Source organism: Littorina saxatilis, linkage group LG11 (assembly GCF_037325665.1).
Source record: "Littorina saxatilis isolate snail1 linkage group LG11, US_GU_Lsax_2.0, whole genome shotgun sequence".
NCBI lineage: Eukaryota > Metazoa > Mollusca > Gastropoda > Littorinimorpha > Littorinidae > Littorina > Littorina saxatilis.
Window position 1 is genome coordinate 66,867 of NC_090255.1, and position 23,101 is coordinate 89,967.

General features: G+C 43.7%; 1 protein-coding gene across 5 annotated transcripts in view; it reads right to left on the reverse strand.

Moving 5' to 3' along the window:
- The window catches only part of LOC138979354 (serine/threonine-protein kinase 38-like), a 79,372-nt gene that overhangs the window by 43,598 nt on the left and 12,673 nt on the right, over positions 1 to 23,101 (reverse strand). For all 5 annotated transcript variants that reach the window (XM_070352039.1, XM_070352042.1, XM_070352040.1 and 2 more), the window contains 2 exons: positions 16,451 to 16,541; positions 15,493 to 15,551 (listed from right to left, as the gene is read on the reverse strand). In XM_070352039.1, coding sequence (XP_070208140.1) covers positions 15,493 to 15,551; positions 16,451 to 16,541 — 150 coding nt within the window. The remainder of the gene's footprint in view (positions 1 to 15,492; positions 15,552 to 16,450; positions 16,542 to 23,101) is intronic.

A 23,101-nucleotide genomic window follows, 5' to 3' on the forward strand; every position in this document is an offset into this window, starting at 1 on the left:
TTCAACACAAATAACAGTAGATTATCAGTCGTCTGTTCACACCATAGATTCAACACACAATAACAGTAGATTATCAGTCGTCTGTTCACACCATAGATTCAACACACAATAACAGTAGATTATCAGTCGTCTGTTCACACCATAGATTCAACACACAATAACAGTAGATTATCAGTCGTCTGTTCACACCATAGATTCAACACACAAAAACAGTAGATTATCAGTCGTCTGTTCACACCATAGATTCAACACACAATAACAGTAGATTCCCAGCCAGCATGGTTCTGTGTGACGCATGCGTTATTTCTGCGTTTTTCATGCGGGGATGCGTACGGCCTCGTGACACCTTCGCTTCGCGCGCGTTACTTTTCGCCAACTTTTACGCAGATTGTCGCATTCGAAACGACTTCACCACGCAGTGGATAGCACGCATGGATTTGAAAAAGGTGATTGTTATTATTGTTTTTCCTAATTTTATACCGTGTGTTCATGCTTGTTCTTCATGAAATAATTTATTATATTTTATGTTTTAAAAAAATATTTACTTTTACATTTTGGTTACAAATAGTTATTCTTCAAAAACTTTTCTTTTTTTCTTAGAAAATAAATTGCATAAAAACTTTCAATCCGTTAGTTTTTCAGTTTATCTTTAGACAGTTTCAGTTAAAAAAAAATACATTTAAAAGTTTAATAAAATATTTATATTTTATGTAATGGCTTTTTGATTTAATTTTTATCTAATCATTCTGTTATTACTAACTTTTATTTGTGTAATTTTTATCAGGATTATTTTTATCTTAAATTAGATATAATGATTATTTTAATTTGTATTATCATTATAATTATTTAAGCGTGTATTATTATTATTGTAATGGGGATTTGGTATTGTTGTAGGAATCAGCTTTCCACAAAATAATGTCGTGCAAAAATCTATGCAAAGCATAATAAAATTATTATATGAACAGAAAAGATAACTGAAATCTATATGAACACCCATAACAAACAGATAAAAACATTAAACAAATTCAGATTAAACTAAAAAATGTAACCAATAGTAACTTTGAAACTAATTATCTACTCAAAATAAAGGCTGATGTTAAGGGGAGAGGTGGCACGAAAAATTTCTACTGGATGTTTGCACTTTTTCTTGCAATATTTGTACGTATTATCAAGCAAAAACACATAAAAAGACTCATTTGTGAACATTTTTTGCCTGCGGATCTTTTTATGGGTAAAAACGCTTGATTTTTGACCCAAAAAAACATGAAACGGCCTATTCTGCTCTAGCGTGATATTTTAGAAATCAGTTTCTCAAGCTAACAACCTCATATTTGTTGTTATGAACTCACAAGTAGCGTTTCTCAGTAGTTACAGAGCATTTTTATGAGTATCAGCCTTAGTTCCCAGTAGAAATGAAAAAAAAATTGATTGACATTATATTCAGGCTTTCATTCCAATTCATAAAACTAAAATAAAAAGTTTTTTCCAAAAAGCGCTTCTGTAACTACGGGGCGAATTCATTTACAATGATTGGGGGGAAAAAATTAGTAGTCTACCACAAGTAGATGACAAGTGAAGACCTTCATCGCGTGGTTACCGTCCTTGAAAATCATATTCTGAGAAAATGGTGATTGAAAGTTTGTGAAATGTTTCTGTAAAAAAGATGAAGACAGATGACCAAATAAAGATGATATGGGTGCTCCTGTATTATTCACAGACTTCTTGAAATGGTTCAGTTACTTATTCTCCCCCGTCTCCCATCAGTCCAGCTCCGTACACCTCCCCCTCCTGGTCTTCTTGCTGCTCCAGCTGGCGTTGACGACCCGCACATCTTGCCCTACGGGCTGCCACAGCGGCCACAGCTGGCGTTGACGACCCGCACATCTTGCCCTACGGGCTGCCACAGCTGGCGTTGACGACCCGCACATCTTGCCCTACGGGCTGCCACAGCTGGTGTTGACGACCCGCACATCTTGCCCTACGGGCTGCCACAGCTGGCGTTGACGACCCGCACATCTTGCCCTACGGGCTGCCACAGCTGGCGTTGACGACCCGCACATCTTGCCCTACGGGCTGCCACAGCTGGTGTTGACGACCCGCACATCTTGCCCTACGTGCTGCCACAGCGGCCACAGCTGTTGCTTTCTCTGCCTTCTGAATCCTCACCTTGTCTTTCTTGGCCAAAGCAGCCTCCATGAGATCAGTTATTGGCAAGATCATGTGGAAAGTTGCCTCTGTTGAACTTCCCAACAGCCTCAGCGGTTGCTGCTTCCACCCGGTCTTTCCCAACAAAGATTTCTTTGGGGCAGTGTCCCCACATGACATTGTGCAGAGACTCATTACTGTTCTGGGTTTTGCCATGGGCCACGCGCTTGAGAAGAATGGGATTGGTCATTCTTCTGTAGATGGGCAGAACAGCATGTGAAACTTCCCTGGACAAGGCGGTGCCGTTGTGCTCTGCGTGTGGAGGTGGTGGTTGCTCTTCTGCCCTGGCTCTTTGAAAACAGCACCATGAGGCTGGCCCGGCTGGACATCTGTCGTGGTGAGGGTCCTCGTCAGTTGAAGTTACATGGAAGAAAGTGGCCCAGATCGCCTGCTCCATGGCTCGCTGATCTTCAAGGTTGTTGAGGATCGCGCTACGGAAGTAGTTTTGCAAGCGTTGGCACTTTTCCATGGTTAGTCGCCCCTCCCCTTTTCCACCAAGCCTTCCATCCTTTGCTGCCTTGCGGAGAGCTGTGCCCATTCTCTTGGGGGGGTGGTTGGTACATTCCAGCTTGGTGATGAGACGTGTGGGACCGTAGGGCTGAGCTGCAGCCACAGCATTGAAAGCAGTAGAATCTCCGTCCGACAGCATAGTTCTGTACCTGAGGTTGTGACGCTCAACAGACCTGCAGCACAGTAAAAATAATAATAATAATAATAATAATAATAATAATAATGCAAACTTTTATAGCGCTATTCTAGAAAAAATGTCTACTCTTAGCGCTTTACAATACATACATCGACCAAGCATACTATACACGCACAGGCAAAGAACCGACCGAACATAACCAACAAACTATACATGCACAGGAAAAGAAAACGACCAAGCATACAATACACGCACAGGCAAAGATAACGACCAAACATAAGCAAACATACTATGACCAAACATAACCAACATACTATACGCGCGCAGGCAAAGAGAACAATCAGCACATGTAATAATTACTGACAACTAATAATGCAGGCATACAGTGACAGTCCAATACACAGCCTTAGCACAAGAACCACAGTAAACCACAAGAAAATCAGAAAACCCATTGTGTAGGCAAGCAAATTGTGCACCTTTACTTGCAGAACACAATGTATGAGTTCAGGAGTTGCTTATAAAGGGGGGGGGGGGGGGTGTTGTGTTACAAAATGTGTTCACAGTAGTATTGTTTTGTTCTTGTTTTGTTATAAAAGGCTATAAATGAACTTTGTTAGGGTTACTAATTCATAATCGAATCTTCGTGCACTCTCTCTCTCTCTCTCTCTCTCTCTCTCTCTCTCTCTCTCTCTCTCTCTCTCTCTCTCTCTCTCTCTCTCTCTCTCTCTCTCTCTCTCTCTCTCTGTTCAAAAATTTAAGGATAGGCTATAGTGGGGGTATACAGATTATATTCTTACCTTCCCCATAACTCCAACGCTGCATCCCTCTCCATAGACTTTGCAGATCCCTGGTGGTTGATGCTGCACTCAGGCCGGTGTTGATGCTCCACTCAGGCCGGTGTTGATGCTGCACTCAGGCCGGTGTTGATGCTGCACTCAGGCCGGTGTTGATGCTGCACTCAGGCCGGTGTTGATGCTGCACTCAGGCCGGTGTTGCTGCTGCACTCAGGCCGGTGTTGATGCTGCACTCAGCCCGGTGTTGCTGCTGCACTCAGGCCGGTGTTGCTGCTCCACTCAGCCCGGTGTTGCTGCTGCACTCAGGCCGGTGTTGCTGCTGCACTCAGGCCGGTGTTGCTGCTCCACTCAGGCCGGTGTTGCTGCTCCCACTGCAGTTGTTGGGCAGGGGTCATCTCCTCCAACTTCTCCTTATTCATGGCACATGTGTGGCAGTAGGTGGATTTTACAGAGAAGTCGAGCACCAACCCAGTGAGAACGTCAACCACCACTCCTACACCATAATGTGACGAAAAACCCCTTTTATGCCAGGTGCCACCAAAGGCAACATCTACCCAAAGAATACCGTCATCTTCTTCCCAGGCAGCGTCTTCATCCTCTTCGTCAAACTGGACATCTGCTCTACCTTGAGGAAAGGTCTGCCTGTATGCAACAGTTACATGCTGAACAGTTTCCACCAGTGTGACATTTGTTACGGCCAAGATGCTGGCATTGACCTTTTTATCAATTCTTTGATATGAGCTTTTGTTCATCACGGGCATGCCAAACACTGTGCACAGCTTTTCCACACTTGAGTACCCACTGCCAATCTCATGCGAGTATAGGACAATCTGTTTGTTCACGTCAAAGGGAACATTCTTCATGTGGTTGCGGTTGCTCTCTCTAGGTGAAGAAAATTCTGACCGTCTGTACTGGCAGCCGGCTGTCACAGCAAAGTGCTAACTCTTGGGACAAGCCCAGGGATTCTCCAACGCGTATCCTTAAATGTCCTGCTTCGCATTCCGGGCACTTCACATCCAATAATAGCGAGTCAGTTGAGCTGACCACACTCAACGATACACCATGTACGTTTCGGTTCAGCAGGCACATCGGCTGGCACTTGTGCGTTCTGCAAGTCATCGGCACCACTGAATCTTCTTAGCTTCTTCGCAGAGGAAGAAACACCCTCTATGTCCTGCTGGTTGTCGTGTATATCGCACAACACTGGCCGAGGTTCGACTTGAAGTCGATGAGAAAAATGTGCATCACCTCCACCATCCAAAACGACACACTCCGCTGCGCCAACTTCGCGGGGCGCGTTTTCATCGCACGTGGACTTTTCTTGTACGGCTTTTGGAGCTAATGCAAGCTGCTTCTTCCTCTTGCCCGATGCCTGCCCCACAAACCTCTTTCTACCGTTGAATTTTGCAGTGAACATTGCTGGCCGACTGATAGACGGTAGTGTAATTCGATCGACAAACCGATGTTGTGTTTACAGCGGATAAGGCTTGTTGCGCTAGAAGTCTGTCAATCCACATGTATCGGCGTTTTTTTTTGCTTTTTCTTCTTATTGACTTGTATTTTTGACTTGCTTATTGGATGCAAGTTAATCTTATCCTTCTATCTGAAATGAAGATTGACTTCTTTCAAGAATAGGTAAGTTGATCAACTGAAGTAAAGATTTGGGAATTTGAATTTTTGATAGCGCCCGGTGCGGTGCGTCTCGCTAGCGCTACGTGTCATTTGTGCTACGTATCGTTTGCGCTATTTTCTGTAGTGCTATCGACACAAATTGCTGAAAGGAGTAGTGTTATCGGCACGTAGTGCTATTGCAACAATGCACACGTGCCATTATCACTACGTCTCAATAGAACTACGTGTCAATATTACTATTTTTGAAAAACCAATGTACTGTAGTGCTACGTGTCGATTGCGCTACGTGTCGATAGCCGACTATACTACATGTTTAAACGACAGACACTTCCCTTTGAGTGTGTGTGTGTGTGTGTGTGTGTGTGTGTGTGTGTGTGTGTGTGTGTGTGTGTGTGTGTGTGTGTACTGTTTTGTCTGTCTGTCTGTCTGTCTCTCTCTTAGCACCTCTCAATCACTTTCTCACTTTGAACCTCTTAAAGTGGGGGGTGGGCGTTTACTAGGTACTATACCCTTGGCAGGAGCGGGTCCTTAGCTAGAAAAACGATATTTTGGTCATTTGTTATAGAAGTGTTCAAAGGATGCGTTTTTGCACAAAACCCCCCCCCCCCTCTCTCTCTCTCTCTCTCTCTCTCTCTCTCTCTCTCTCTCTCTCTCTCTCTCTCACACACACACACACACACACACACACACACTAACACTAACACTAACACTAACACACAAAATCAACCTCTTCAGACATCACTTCCCGCCAAAGATGAAGCTTTGAAGATGAAGACCATTGTTGGAGCAGTCCGCGGTACAAGCCATCAACAACTGTACGACGAATCAGGCTTTATTTCACTTTAAGAGAGGCGTAAACGTCAAAAATTGATATTATTTCACAAGATTGTACACCGTAAGGTGCCAAACTACTTACTTGCGATATTGCCACCATTAATATCAACTAATAATCCATATCGCCAGCGCAGACCTTTAGATAGGAAAGTTCCATCTTTCTTTCTTTATTTGGTGTTTAACGTCGTTTTCAACCACGAAGGTTATATCGCGACGAAAAGTTCCATCGTTTAACACTGAATTATACAAAAACTCATTTCTCCCATCTACAACACAACTCTGGAATTCTTTACCAGACTACATAAAACTTAGTAAGTCCCTCAAGCACTTTTTGTCAAAAAACGATTTAAGTCCGCCGTGTTATTGGTATTCTGGAGATCGCATATCACAAACAATTCACTGTAACCTCAGGCTATATATAAGTGATCTTAATAACGGTCTAGTGAGACGACACGTTGCTACAGATGCATCTTGTGACTGCGGATTTCCGTACGAAACCGTAAAACACTTCCTATTAGATTGTTCAAATTATCGCGAAGCACGTCAATAAACCATACATACCCTCCCTAACCACAGTATTCACCTCCCCCACCTTCTAAATGGAGACAGACAGTATTCTCTAGATTTGAACAGGAACATTTTTTCCAGAGTACATTCGTTCATTGAACGTTCAGGCCGCTTTGGGCAAACCAGAATCAATGCTCCACAAGCCGGACAACAACTTTAATGTCTGCACAACTCATACCCATCCCTCTTCTTTTTATTCCTTTTCTTCCCCTCCTTCCTTCCTCTTACTGTCTTTCTTTATAATGATTATGCAACGTTTATTATGTTATGATAATTTTGGATGATTAATGAGATGAGGATGATTATAATGATGATGCTTTGGATTTCCAATTTGGTTTGTTTAGACAAATTGTTCAGCCGTTACCGCCTTACGTTATAATATCCATGCAGGAACACCACTGTACTACGTTGCAAGCCCCTGGAGCAAATTTTCGATTAGTACTTTTGTGAAAAAGAAACAATTGACAAGTGGCTCTATCCCATCTCCCCCCTTTCCCCGTCGCGATATAACCTTCGTGGTTGAAAACGACGTTAAACACCAAATAAAGAAGGAACACCACTATAAGCTTCTAGCTTGTTGCTGTTACCTGTGTCTTTTGTATACATGTCATGATTGTAACATTTGTTGAAATAAACTTATGTTTAAACCAAAGATGAAGCTTTCGTTTCTTCTTTTTCCTCCCAGTCAAAAATGTATTGCGATTCTCTCAGCCACTCCAGAAACCTTTTTCTGTCCAATCCCCGAAGCATGTCTAAGGAAAGGAAACAATTAAAAAAAAACAATAACAGCAGACTGAATAATCTTTATTTATTTTCCTTGTCTACTAGTCCACTGGTCGAAACTGGGGGGTGGGCGTTTACTAGGTACTATACCATGTACACCTGCATGCAACTGAGGTTTATCAAAAAATAAAAAATAAAATCTCCCCGTGTTTTTATTTCATTCAGTTTGTTTGGGTTGTTGCTATTGACTTTTAAACTGACACGCCGGCGAAAACGCCGGTAACGCGTGCGCAGAGAAGAGCAAGCATCGGGAATCTTCAATTCTAAAAATAACCAACTGGTAGCTGCCGACCTTCCGCTAGACACACATGAATACCGGGGGAAAATAAATAATTACTGGGCAGTAAAAATAAATACTGGGCGGTAGTTAAACGACAGTTTGACTTTGAAGGACACAATGTTGCAGCTTTTTAGCCAGCGTGTCAGTTTCAAAGTCAATAGCAAATACCCAAACAAACTGAATGAAATAAAAACACGGGGAGACCCTTTTTATTTATTTTTTATTTTTTTGTTTTTAATCTCAGTTGCATGCAGGTGGCTGCTACCGCATTTTAGGTGGTTTTTTTCTTTCTCACCTTTGTTTTTTTAAGCGGGAAGCATCCTTCTTCATGGTTATTTATTTAATTTTTTTAATCAAATGTTTACATGCTTAACAGAAACCGCTCTCATCAAAGTTGCAAATGACCTTCTCTTAGCTCTCGATCAAAAGCATGTGTCTGTCCTTTCTCTATTAGATCTCTCGGCAGCATTTGACACTATTGACCACTCCGTTCTCCTGACAAGACTTCACAATTCTTTTGGTATTTGCCACACTGCCTTAGCTTGGTTTAAGTCCTACCTCACAGACCGCTCTCAAATAGTCTCCATTGACGGCTTCCAATCTGTTCCATCCCCGTTGACTTTCGGTGTCCCCCAAGGTTCTGTACTTGGCCCGGTGCTATTCATCATGTACACGAAACCAATATCTAATGTCATCTCTCGCCACTCTGTTTCCTATGAAAGCTTTGCTGATGACACTCAGTTACAAAAATCTGGCCCTATTACTGACCTCCCCAACACAATCGAGACAACTAAGAACTGCATCTCTGACTTGAAATTGTGGATGACCGAAAATAAATTGAAACTTAATGACGACAAGACCGAGATCATGCTAGTTGTACCCCCTTCTCTTAAAAAAGAACCATCCCTTCCTGCCCAAATCTCTATAGCTGGAACTGATATTCAGTTGGCTTCTCAAGTACGAAACCTCGGTGTCATCTTCGACGAAACTCTCTGCTTCAAACAACAAGTCTCCACTGTCTGTAGAAATGCCTACTATGAACTGAGAAAAATTAGCTCCATCCGCCACTGCCTTTCTTCCGATGCTACAAAAACCCTCATTTGCTCTCTCGTTCTTTCAAGGCTAGATTACGGAAATGCCCTTCTTTCTGGTTCATTTGACTATCTCATTGAAAAACTGCAGAAAGTACAGAACAACTCCGCTAGATTAATCACAAAGACCCCTAAAAGACACCACATCACACCTGTTTTGAGATCCCTTCACTGGCTGCCTGTAAGAAGTCGTATTCAATACAAAATTGCATGCATTTGTTTCTCTTTCTTTCATGGTACAGGACCTGCTTATCTCTCTGAGATGTTATCAAAATATTCAAACCTCTCCTCTCTTCGCTCTGCAACAGATACCAATGTACTTAGTAAACCAAAAAGAAACAGAAAATCAACTAACTATGGATTTGAGAGATCCTTCAAGTACCAGGGACCTCTTGTCTGGGAGAAAATCCCCCGGAGCATTAGGGATTCCCAGTCACCATCTGCCTTTAGAACAGCCCTCAAAACACACATGTTTAAGTTAGACCTCTGAAGGAGATCCCATGATCGGTGAGTCATCGGCGCTGCCACGTGTATTATCTACTAAAGTGTGGCGTTCATGAGGATGTGTATGTGCCTGTGTGTGTTGTACTAGAATAACGTATGCGTACATGGAATGACATTGCGGGTTACCTGAACATTGACAATGACGAAACAAAGATTGTGTGTGTGTGTGTGTGCGCGCGCGTGTGTGTGTGTGTGTGTGTGTGTGTGTGTGTGTGCGTGTGTGTGTGCGTGCGTGTGTGGGTGTGTGTGACCATGTTTGAATTTATTCGGATTTAGTTCTCTTTCCTTGTTTGTATTATGATTGTGTAAGTGTAAAGCGCTCTGGGCTCGTCACCACGAGGTTTACGCGCTATATAAGTAATCGTTATTATTATTATTATTATTATTATTATTATTATTACATGCTTAAGTTAACAAACTTTATCAATAAACTAATATCATGTTAACCAAAGATTTTTAAACAAAAAAAAACAATCCAGCCTAAAAAAAATATTTTTAAATCAATTTTGCTATTATAACGTACTCTTTTGCACATGAAGAAAATAAACAAAAATAAACAAATGCCAAAGAGTAAAAAAAAAATTACGGGCAGATGGAGATTTGAACTCGACTCGATCACGCATCAGGCGAACGAGAGAACCGTTCGACCACGGAATCAGTTGAAAAATCGGACACTGTGATGTGTTAAAGAAGACGCTAGCACGCTTTCACCACAAGCCGATATAATCGAGCATCTTTTTGCAATCTTTTGCGAGCGGTATCTCGTATTTGTCCGCAATCATTGGTGCTTAAATGACACCAATGTGTGTCTATGAGGGACATAAATCTACAAACAATATTTTAACAAGATTTATATATTTTAGACGTTTTAGATTTCCATTTCGTATCTTTACGATGGCTTTTACCTTTAATACTTCCAACTTTCAAAACGCTGCAAGACTTGGAAGAGATGTGGTGCTCAACAAACTGAAATTTGTTATTTTGATTAAGTTCACACACACTTTTGTCTTGGAACATCGTTTGCATGTACAGCATTTGTTGTTGTTGTTGTAGGTGACAACAACCAGATCACTGGAAGACAGACAGGGACAAAGAGAGATATTTAGAGTTTGTCCTCTGGATATCTGGATATACAACTAGCTCTATACACTCGACAGGTAAATCCCATTTATCAGTCTGTAAAACTTTCTTCAAGTGTTTCAAAACCTTACTGGATTCTGCCACAGGGTTTATACTAAAGAGAATTTGCAACATTATTTCACCATTCACCACGTTTCTCTCCCCCGCCAATTTGATTTTGCCTTGCCACGCCACGGCTCAACTGCAGGATTTTTGCTAATGCATCGTGGCATTCTTTCGTTGTTTTTCTTTTCTAATTTTTTAACCCAAGCATAGGCCATACATGAAGGGGGTATTTCAAGGAATCTTGCTGAAACCTATTGCATGTGTCTGCCTTCTTTCGGGTATTTTTTCTAACCTAGAGGCCATACATTTTTTTTATTTTTTTTTTTAAAGAATCTTGCTTAGGCCATACATGGGGGAGGGGGGGGGGGTCTATTACATGAAAACAGCATAGGAAAAATGGTGTTATGTAGACGTATTTTATGATTTTGCTAATAAAAAAAATACTTCTCCCAGTCCATACATGGAGGGGGAAGGGGTGAACGAATCTTGCTTTTTCTACTTCTCGCTCTCCCTCTCTCTTTGTAACTCGCTCTCTCTCTCTCTTTGTAACTCTCGCTCTATCTCTCTCTTTGTAACTCTCGCTCTCCCTCTCTCCGTACCTCTCGCTCTATCTCTCTCTTTGTAACTCTCGCTCTATCTCTCTCTCTCTAATTCTGTCTCTTTCACCCACTCTCTCTCTCTCACTCTATCTCTCTCTCTCTCTCTCTCCCTCTCTCTTTGTAACTTTCGCTCCCACTCTCTCTATCTCATTCTGTCTCTTTCACCCACTCTCTCATTCTATCCCTCTCTCTCCCTCTCCCCCTCTCTTCGTAACTCTCGCTCCCACTCTCTCTCTCTCTCTCTCCCATTCTGTCTCTTTCACCCACTCTCTCTTTCTCTCTCATTCTATCCCTCTCTCTCCCTCTCTCTTTGTAACTCTCTCTCTCTCTCTCTCTCTCTCTCTCTCTCTCTCTCTCTCTCTCTCTCTCTCTCTCTCTCTCTCTCTCATTCGCAAAATTACATGGGCGACGGATGTTCGAAAGTGTTTGTTCTCTCATGGGTTTGCAGATGTATGGTACAACCAAGGGGTGGGCAGTATTGGTGGACTTTTGAAATGTTTTAGACAACGATTGATAGATTGCAGATGGCAAGACTGGAACGACCATATGCAAAGCAGTGATCGATTTTCTACATACAGATTGTTTAACACCGGAAGCAGTACTGAAGCGTATATAGATATGGAAATGAACAGCTATGTGAAAAGTGCATTAACTAAATTTAGGTTCGGTGTTTCGGATCTCGCTGTACACAGATGTAGGTATAGTGTACGGAGTGAGGAAGATTTGTTGTGTCGTCTGTGTAAATTGGCTGAAGAAAATGAAATACATTTTATGTTTTGCTGTCCTGCACTACGTGACCTAAGAGTATTATTGATAAAGCCAAAATATTATAATCATCCATGTATGTACCAATATACTTTGCTTATGTCTACTGGAAATGTCAGTCAAATATCCAAATTAGCACAATACATTTATCAGGGAATGAAAAGATTAATCACTGTGACATGATTTATGTACACATGTATTACTGTTTGATGTGTACAAATTTGGGTCATTTATGAAACACAATGTTTTACTATGATTATGTTGTATATGGGCGCATACCCTTTAGAAGGGGCTCTGGCCTAAAACTGAATAAACTTTCGTATTCGTATTCGTATTCTCTCTCATTCTGTCTCTTTCACCCACTCTCTCTTTCTCTCTCACTCTATCCCTCTCTCTCTCTCTCTCTCTCTCTCTTCGTAACTCTCGCTCCCACTCTCTCTCTCTCATTCTGTCTCTTTCACCCACTCTCTCTTTCTCTCTCACTCTATCCCTCTCTCTCCCTCTCTCTTCGTAACTCTCGCTCCCACTCTCTCTCATTCTGTCTCTTTCACCCACTCTCTCTTTCTCTCTCACTCTATCCCTCTCTCTCCCTCTCTCTTCGTAACTCTCGCTCCCACTCTCTCTCTCTCATTCTGTCTCTTTCACCCACTCTCTCTTTCTCTCTCACTCTATCCCTCTCTCTCTCTCTCTCTCTCTCCCTCTCTCTTCGTAACTCTCACTCTATCCCTCTCTCTCCCATTATGTCTCTCTCTCATTCTGTCTCTTTCACCCACTCTCTCTTTCTCTCTCACTCTATCCCTCTCTCTCCCATTATGTCTCTTTCACCCACTCTCTCTTTCTCTCTCACTCTATCCCTCTCTCTCCCATTATGTCTCTTTCACCCACTCTCTCTCTCTCTCTCACTCTATCCCTCTCTCTCCCATTATGTCTCTTTCACCCACTCTCTCTCTCTCTCACTCTATCCCTCTCTCTCCCATTATGTCTCTCTCACTCTATCCCTCTCTCTCCCATTATGTCTCTTTCACCCACTCTCTCTCTCTCTCTCACTCTATCCCTCTCTCTCCCATTATGTCTCTCTCGCTCTCCCTCTTTCTCTCTCACTCTATCCCTCTCTCTCCCATTATGTCTCTTTCACCCACTCTCTCTCTCTCTCTCGCTCTATCCCTCTCTCTCCCATTATGTCTCTCTCACTCTATCCCTCTCTCTCCCATTATGTCTCTCTCACTCTATCCCTCTCTCTCCCATTATGTCTCTCTCACTCTACCCCTCTCTCTCTCATTATGTCTCTCTCACCCACTCTCTCACTCTATCCCTCTCTCTCCCATTATGTCTCTCTCACTCTATCCCTCTCTCTCTCACTCTACCCCTCTCTCTCCCATTATGTCTCTCTCACTCTACCCCTCTCTCTCTCATTATGTCTCTCTCACCCACTCTCTCACTCTATCCCTCTCTCTCCCATTATGTCTCTCTCACTCTATCGCTCTCTCTCTCACTCTACCCCTCTCTCTCTCATTATGTATCTCTCACCCACTCTCTCACTCTATCCCTCTCTCTCCCATTATGTCTCTCTCACTCTATCCCTCTCTCTCCCATTATGTCTCTCTCACTCTATCCCTCTCTCTCCCATTATGTCTCTCTCACTCTATCCCTCTCTCTCCCATTATGTCTCTCTCACTCTATCCCTCTCTCTCCCATTATGTCTCTCTCACTCTATCCCTCTCTCTCCCATTATGTCTCTCTCACTCTATCCCTCTCTCTCCCATTATGTCTCTCTCACTCTATCCCTCTCTCTCCCATTAAGTCTCTCTCACTCTATCCCTCTCTCTCCCATTATGTCTCTCTCACTCTATCCCTCTCTCTCACTCTATCCCTCTCTCTCACTCTATCCCTCTCTCTCACTCTATCCCTCTCTCTCACTCTATCCCTCTCTCTCACTCTATCCCTCTCTCTCACTCTATCCCTCTCTCTCACTCTATCCCTCTCTCTCACTCTATCCCTCTCTCTCACTCTATCCCTCTCTCTCCCATTATGTCTCTCTCTCACTCTATCCCTCTCTCTCCCATTATGTCTCTCTCACTCTATCCCTCTCTCTCCCATTATGTCTCTCTCACTCTATCCCTCTCTCTCCCATTATGTCTCTCTCACTCTATCCCTCTCTCTCACTCTATCCCTCTCTCTCACTCTATCCCTCTCTCTCACTCTATCCCTCTCTCTCACTCTATCCCTCTCTCTCACTCTATCCCTCTCTCTCCCATTATGTCTCTCTCTCACTCTATCCCTCTCTCTCCCATTATGTCTCTATCCCTCTCTCTCCCATTATGTCTCTCTCTCACTCTATCCCTCTCTCTCCCATTATGTCTCTCTCTCACTCTATCCCTCTCTCTCCCATTATGTCTCTCTCTCACTCTATCCCTCTCTCTCCCATTATGTCTCTCTCTCACTCTATCCCTCTCTCTCCCATTATGTCTCTCTCTCACTCTATCCCTCTCTCTCCCATTATGTCTCTCTCTCACTCTATCCCTCTCTCTCCCATTATGTCTCTCTCTCACTCTATCCCTCTCTCTCCCATTATGTCTCTCTCGCTCTATCCCTCTCTCTCCCATTATGTCTCTCTCTCACTCTATCCCTCTCTCTCCCATTATGTCTCTCTCGCTCTATCCCTCTCTCTCCCATTATGTCTCTCTCACTCTATCCCTCTCTCTCCCATTATGTCTCTCTCACTCTATCCCTCTCTCTCCCATTATGTCTCTCTCACTCTATCCCTCTCTCTCCCATTATGTCTCTCTCTCACTCTATCCCTCTCTCTCCCATTATGTCTCTCTCTCACTCTATCCCTCTCTCTCACATTATGTCTCTCTCACTCTATCCCTCTCTCTCCCATTATGTCTCTCTCTCACTCTATCCCTCTCTCTCCCATTATGTCTCTCTCTCACTCTATCCCTCTCTCTCCCATTATGTCTCTCTCACTCTATCCCTCTCTCTCCCATTATGTCTCTCTCACTCTATCCCTCTCTCTCCCATTATGTCTCTCTCACTCTATCCCTCTCTCTCCCATTATGTCTCTCTCGTTCTCCCTCTTTCTTTTCCTCTCTCTCTCTTTTTTTCGCATCTCTCATTCACACACACTCCCTCTCTCTCTCACTCTCTCTCTCTCCTACTCTGTCTCTATTGTCTCTGTCTCTCTATCTTTCACGTTCTCTCTCTATCTCTCTCTCTCCCTCTCTCTTTCCCACTCTCTCTCTCTCTTTCTCCCTCTCTCTCCCCTCTATCTCTCTCTCCCTCTCTATCTCTCCCTCTCTCTCTCTCCCTTTCTCTTTCTCCCTCTCTCTCTCTCTCCCTCCTCTCTCTCTCTCTCTCACTCTCTCTCACTCTCTCTCTCTCTCTCTCTTCCTATCTCTCTCTCTCTCTCTCTCTCTATCTCTCTCACTCTCTATCTCTCTCTCTCTCCCTGTCTCTCTTCCTATCTCCCTCTCTCTTCTCTCTCTCCCCCCTCCCTCTCTCTCTCTCTCTCTCTCTCTCTCTCTCTCTCTCTCTCTCTCTCTCTCTCTCTCTCTCTCTCTAGATGAATAAATAAAGTTCAAAGTTCTCTCTGTCTCACAGCACTAACCTTTCTCTGGTAGATCTGAACCCTGTCTCGTCGTTCACCGGATATGAACGGCTTCCCGTCTGTCGGAACACATGTTACACCAAATTCAGACAGACAGACAGACAGACAGAGACGGACAGACAAACAGACGGACAAACAGACAGACGGAGACAGACCGACGGACAGACAAACGGACAGACAGAAGGACGAGCTTTATGCAGACAGACATAACATATTGAATGATATTGAAACGTGTATGGTAGACAGACATAACATATTGTATTATAGTGAAACGTGTATGGTAGACAGACATAACATATTGAATGATAATGAAACGTGTATGGTAGACAGACATAACATATTGAATGATAATGAAACGTGTATGGTAGACAGACATAACATATTGTATGATAATGAAACGTGTATGGTAGACAGACATAACATATTGAATGATAATGAAACGTGTATGGTAGACAGACATAACATATTGAATGATATTGAAACGTGTATGGCAGACAGACATAACATATTGAATGATAATGAAACGTGTATGGTAGACAGACATAACATATTGTATGATAATGAAACGTGTATGGTAGACAGACATAACATATTGTATTATAGTGAAACGTGTATGGTAGACAGACATAACATATTGAATGATAATGAAACGTGTATGGTAGACAGACATAACATATTGAATGATAATGAAACGTGTTTGGTAGACAGACATAACATATTGAATGATAATGAAATGTGTATGGTGGACAGACATCTCACGTCCCTTTGATGGAAGGTTCAGTGGACACGACTGACATCTCACCTTTGATGGAAGGTTGAGTGGACACGACTGACATCTCACCTTTGATGGAAGGTTAAGTGAACATGACAGACATCTCACCTTTGATGGAAGGTTCTGTGGACATGACTGACACCTCACCTTTGATGGAAGGTTCAGTGGACATGACTGACACCTCACCTTTGATGGAAGGTTCAGTAGACATCTTTTGGCAAATCTCGTCCGGCATGAAACGGAAAGAACAGCCAAAGTCAGCGATCTTCACGTGACCCTAAACACACCAATCAGCACACACCAATCAACACACACCAATCAGCACACAAAAATCAGCATTGACCAACCAGCACACACCAATCAACATTGACCAATCAGCACACACCAATCAGCATTGACCATATAATAACACACACCAATCAACATTGACCAATCAGCACACACCAATCAGCATTGACCAACCAGCACACACCAATCAACATTGACCAACCAGCCCACACCAATCAGCACACACAAATCAGCACACACCAATCAGCACACACCAATCAGCACACACCAATCAGCACACACCAATCAACACACACCAATCGGCACACACCAATCAACACACACCAATCAGCAAACACCAATATGCAATCAGCACACACCAATCAACATTGACCAATCAGCACACACCAATCAGCATTGACCAACCAGCACACACCAATCAACATTGACCAATCAGCACACACCAATCAACACACACCAATCAGCACACACCAATATGCAATCAGCACACACCAATCAACATTGACCAATCAACACACACCAATCAGCATTGACCAACCAGCACACACCAATCAACATTGACCAATCAGCACACACCAATCAGCATTGACCATATAATAACACACACCAATCAACATTGACCAATCAGCACACACCAATCAGCATTGACCAACCAGCGCACACCAATCAGCACACACCAATCAGCACACACAAATCAGCATTGACCAACCAGCCCACACCCATCAACACACACCAATCAACACACACCAATCAACACACACCAATCAGCACACACCAATCAGCCCACACCAATCAGCACACACCAATCAGCACACACCAATCAGCGCACACCAATCAGCACACACCAATCACCACACACCAATCAACACACACCAATCAGCCCACACCAATCAGCACACACCAATCACCACACACCAATCAACACACACCAATCAGCCCACACCAATCAGCGCACACCAATCAGCACACACCAATCACCACACACCAATCAACACACACCAATCAGCACACACCAATCACCACACACCAATCAACACACACCAATCAGCCCACACCAATCAGCACACACCAATCAACACACACAAATCAACACACACAAATCAGCACCAATCAGCACACACAAATCAGCATTGACCAACCAGCACACACCAATCAATATTGACCAACCAGCCCACACCAGCTGTGTATCTTATAAGAAGTTCTTAAAAGTTCGAAGTTATTTTAGCATATAGGTTTTTTTTTTATGGTCTTAACAGTTAAACATGTATTACGTTATCATTAAGATTCATGCTTTGTTAGCACTAAGCAGTTGTTTTAATCAGTCTGGTTTTCTCTTGTTTTCATCTTATGAACATTCTAAATGTTAGACTAACTTATTGTCTTGTACAGAATAACAACTGTGTGAATGGTGCTATACTGAATGAAAGAGTGTGACATGAAGTTCTTGTACATCATTGTAAAGAGTGTGAATGACGTTTTAGTTTAGATGTCAAGCGCTTAGAGCAAGCCTTTTTAACGAAAGTTTTTGATTTAGCGCTATATAAATGTTCTTCTTATTATTATTATTATTATTAATCAGCACACACCAATCAACACACACCAATCAGCCCACACCAATCAGCACACACCAATCAACACACACCAATCAACACACACCAATCAGCACACACCAATCAGCACACACCAATCAACACACACCAATCAGCACACACCAATCAACACACACCAATCAGCACACAAATCAGCATTGACCAACAAGCCCACACCAATCAGCACACACCAATCAACACACACCAATCAGCACACACCAATCAGCAAACACTAATCAGCCCACACCAATCAGCAAACACTAATCAGCCCACACCAATCAACACACACCAATCAGCACACACCAATCAGCACACACCAATCAGCACACACCAATCAGCACACACCAATCAGCACACACCAATCAGCCCACACCAATCAGCACACACCAATCAGCACACACCAATCAGCCCACACCAATCAAAACACACCAATCAACACACACCAATCAACACACACCAATCAACACACACCAATCAGCACACACCAATCAGCACACACCAATCAGCCCACACCAATAAGCCCACACCAATAAGCACACACCAATCAGCACACACCAATCAGCACACAGAAATCAACACACACCAATCAACACACACCAATCAGCACACACCAATCAGCAAACACTAATCAGCCCACACCAATCAACACACACCAATCAGCACACACCAATCAGCACACACCAATCAGCAAACACTAATCAGCCCACACCAATCAACACACACCAATCAGCACACACCAATCAGCACACACCAATCAGCACACACCAATCAACACACACCAATCAACACACACCAATCAGCCCACACCCATCAGCACACACCAATCAGCCCACACCAATCAGCACACACGAATCAGCACAAACCAATCAGCCCACACCAATCAACACACACCAATCAACACAAACCAATCAACACACACCAATCAGCACACACCAATCAGCACACACCAATCAGCACACACCAATCAGCCCACACCAATAAGCCCACACCAATCAGCACACATCAATCAGCACACACCAAACAGCACACAGAAATCAACACACACCAATCAACACACACCAATCAGCACACACCAATCAACACACACCAATCAGCCCACACCAATCAGCACACACCAATCAGCATTGACCAACCAGCACACACCAATCAACATTGACCAACCAGCACACACAAATCAGCCCACACCAATCAGCCCACACCAATCAGCACACACCAATCAGCACACACAAATCAGCACACACCAATCAACCACACACACCAATCAACACACACCAATAAGCATACACTAATCAGCCCACACCAATCAACACACACCAATCAGCACACACCAATCAGCAAACACTAATCAGCACACACCAATCAACACACACCAATCAGCACACACCAATCAACAAACACTAATGAGCACACACCAATCAGCACACACCAATCAACACACACCAATCAACACACACCAATCAGCATACACTAATCAGCACACACCAATCAGCAAACACTAATCAGCCCACACCAATCAACACACACCAATCAACACACACCAATCAGCACACACCAATCAGCACACACCAATCAACACACACCAATCAGCACACACCAATCAACACACACCAATCAACACACACCAATCAGCCCACACCCATCAGCACACACCAATCAGCCCACACCAATCAGCACACACCAATCAGCACAAACCAATCAGCCCACACCAATCAACACACACCAATCAACACAAACCAATCAACACACACCAATCAGCACACACCAATCAGCAAACACTAATCAGCACACACCAATAAGCCCACACCAATAAGCACACACCAATCAGCACACACCAATCAGCACACAGAAATCAACACACACCAATCAACACACACCAATCAGCAAACACCAATCAACACACACCAATCAGCCCACACCAATCAGCACACACCAATCAGCATTGACCAACCAGCACACACAAATCAGCCCACACCAATCAGCCCACACCAATCAGCACACACCAATCAGCCCACACAAATCAGCACACACCAATCAACCACACACACCAATCAACACACACCAATCAGCATACACTAATCAGCACACACCAATCAACACACACCAATCAGCACACACCAATCAGCAAACACTAATCAGCACACACCAATCAACACACACCAATCAGCACACACCAATCAACAAACACTAATGAGCACACACCAATCAGCACACACCAATCAACACACACCAATCAACACACACCAATCAGCATACACTAATGAGCACACACCAATCAGCAAACACTAATTAGCAAACACCAATCAGCAAACACCAATCAACACACACCAATCAGCACACACCAATCAGCACACACCAATCAGCACACACCAATCAGCAAACACCAATCAACACACACTAATCAACACACACCAATCAACACACACCAATCAACACAAACCAATCAACACAAACCAATCAACACAAACCAATCAACACAAACCAATCAGCACACACCAATCAGCAAACACCAATCAACACACACCAATCAACATTGACCAATCAGCAAACACCAACCAGCACACACCAATCAGCACACACCAATCAACACACACCAATCAGCACACACCAATCAGCACACACCAATCAGCACACACCAATCAGCAAACACCAATCAACACACACCAATCAACACAAACCAATCAGCACACACTAATCAGCACACACAAATCAGCATTGACCAACCAGCACACACCAATCAACATTGACCAACCAGCACACACAAATCAGCCCACGCCAATCAGCCCACACCAATCAGAAAACACCAATCAACACACACCAATCAGCACACACCAATCAGCACACACCAATCAGCACACACCAATCAGCACACACCAATCAGCAAACACCAATCAACACACACCAATCAACACAAACCAATCAGCACACACTAATCAGCACACACAAATCAGCATTGACCAACCAGCACACACCAATCAACATTGACCAACCAGCACACACAAATCAGCCCACACCAGTCAGCCCACACCAATCAGCACACACCAATCAGCAAACACCAATCAACACACACCAATCAGCACACACCAATCAGCACACACCAATCAGCACACACCAATCAGCAAACACCAATCAACACACACTAATCAACACACCAATCAACACACACCAATCAACACAACCCAATCAACACAAACCAATCAACACAAACCAATCAACACAAACCAATCAGCACACACCAATCAGCAAACACCAATCAACACACACCAATCAACATTGACCAATCAGCACACACCAATCAGCACACACCAATCAGCACACACCAATCAGCACACACCAATCAGCACACACCAATCAGCACACACCAATCAGCAAACACCAATCAACACACACCAATCAACACAAACCAATCAGCACACACTAATCAGCACACACAAATCAGCATTGACCAACCAGCACACACCAATCAACATTGACCAACCAGCACACACAAATCAGCCCACGCCAATCAGCCCACACCAATCAGAAAACACCAATCAACACACACCAATCAGCACACACCAATCAGCACACACCAATCAGCACACACCAATCAGCACACACCAATCAGCAAACACCAATCAACACACACCAATCAACACAAACCAATCAGCACACACTAATCAGCACACACAAATCAGCATTGACCAACCAGCACACACCAATCAACATTGACCAACCAGCACACACAAATCAGCCCACACCAGTCAGCCCACACCAATCAGCACACACCAATCAGCACACACCAATGAACACACACCAATCAGCACACACCAATCAGCACACACAAATCAGCATTGACCAACCAGCACACACCAATCAGCCCACACCAATCAGCCCACACCAGTCAGCCCACACCAATCAGCCCACACCAATCAACACACACCAATCAGCACACACAAATCAGCATTGACCAACCAGCCCAAACCAATCAGCACACACCAATCAGCAAACACTAATCAGCCCACACCAATCAACACACACCAATCAGCACACACCAATCAGCCCACACCAATCAGCCCACACCAATCAGCCCACACCAATCAGCACACACCAATCAGCACACACCAATCAGCCCACACTAATCAGCCCACACCAATAAGCCCACTTCAATCAGCACACACCAATCAGCACACACCAATCAACACACACCAATCAGCACACACCAATCAGCACACACCAATCAGCCCACACTAATCAGCCCACACCAATAAGCCCACTTCAATCAGCACACACCAATCAGCACACACCAATCAACACACACCAATCAGCACAAACCAATCAGCACACACCAATCAGCACTCACCAATCAGCACTCACCAATCAGCCCACACCAATCAGCACACACCAATCAGCATACACTAATCAGCACACACCAATCAGCAAACACTAATCAGCAAACACCAATCAGCAAACACCAATCAACACACACCAATCAGCACACACCAATCAGCACACACCAATCAACACAAACCAATCAGCACACACCAATCAGCAAACACCAATCAACACACACCAATCAACACACACCAATCAACACAAACCAATCAACACAAACCAATCAACACAAACCAATCAGCACACACCAATGAGCAAACACCAATCAACACACACCAATCAACACAAACCAATCAGCACACACCAATCAGCAAACACCAATCAACACACACCAATCAACACAAACCAATCAGCACACACCAATCAGCAAACACCAATCAACACACACCAATCAACACAAACCAATCAGCACACACCAATCAGCAAACACCAATCAACACACACCAATCAACACAAACCAATCAGCACACAGAAGGAGGAGGGGGAGAGAAATGGCAGAGGGGGGGGAGGGGAGGGGGGTAGGGGAGTCAGAGGTGCCTTATGAACTGGTCGAGGATGAAAGTGGACAGAAGGAGGAGGGGGAGAGAGA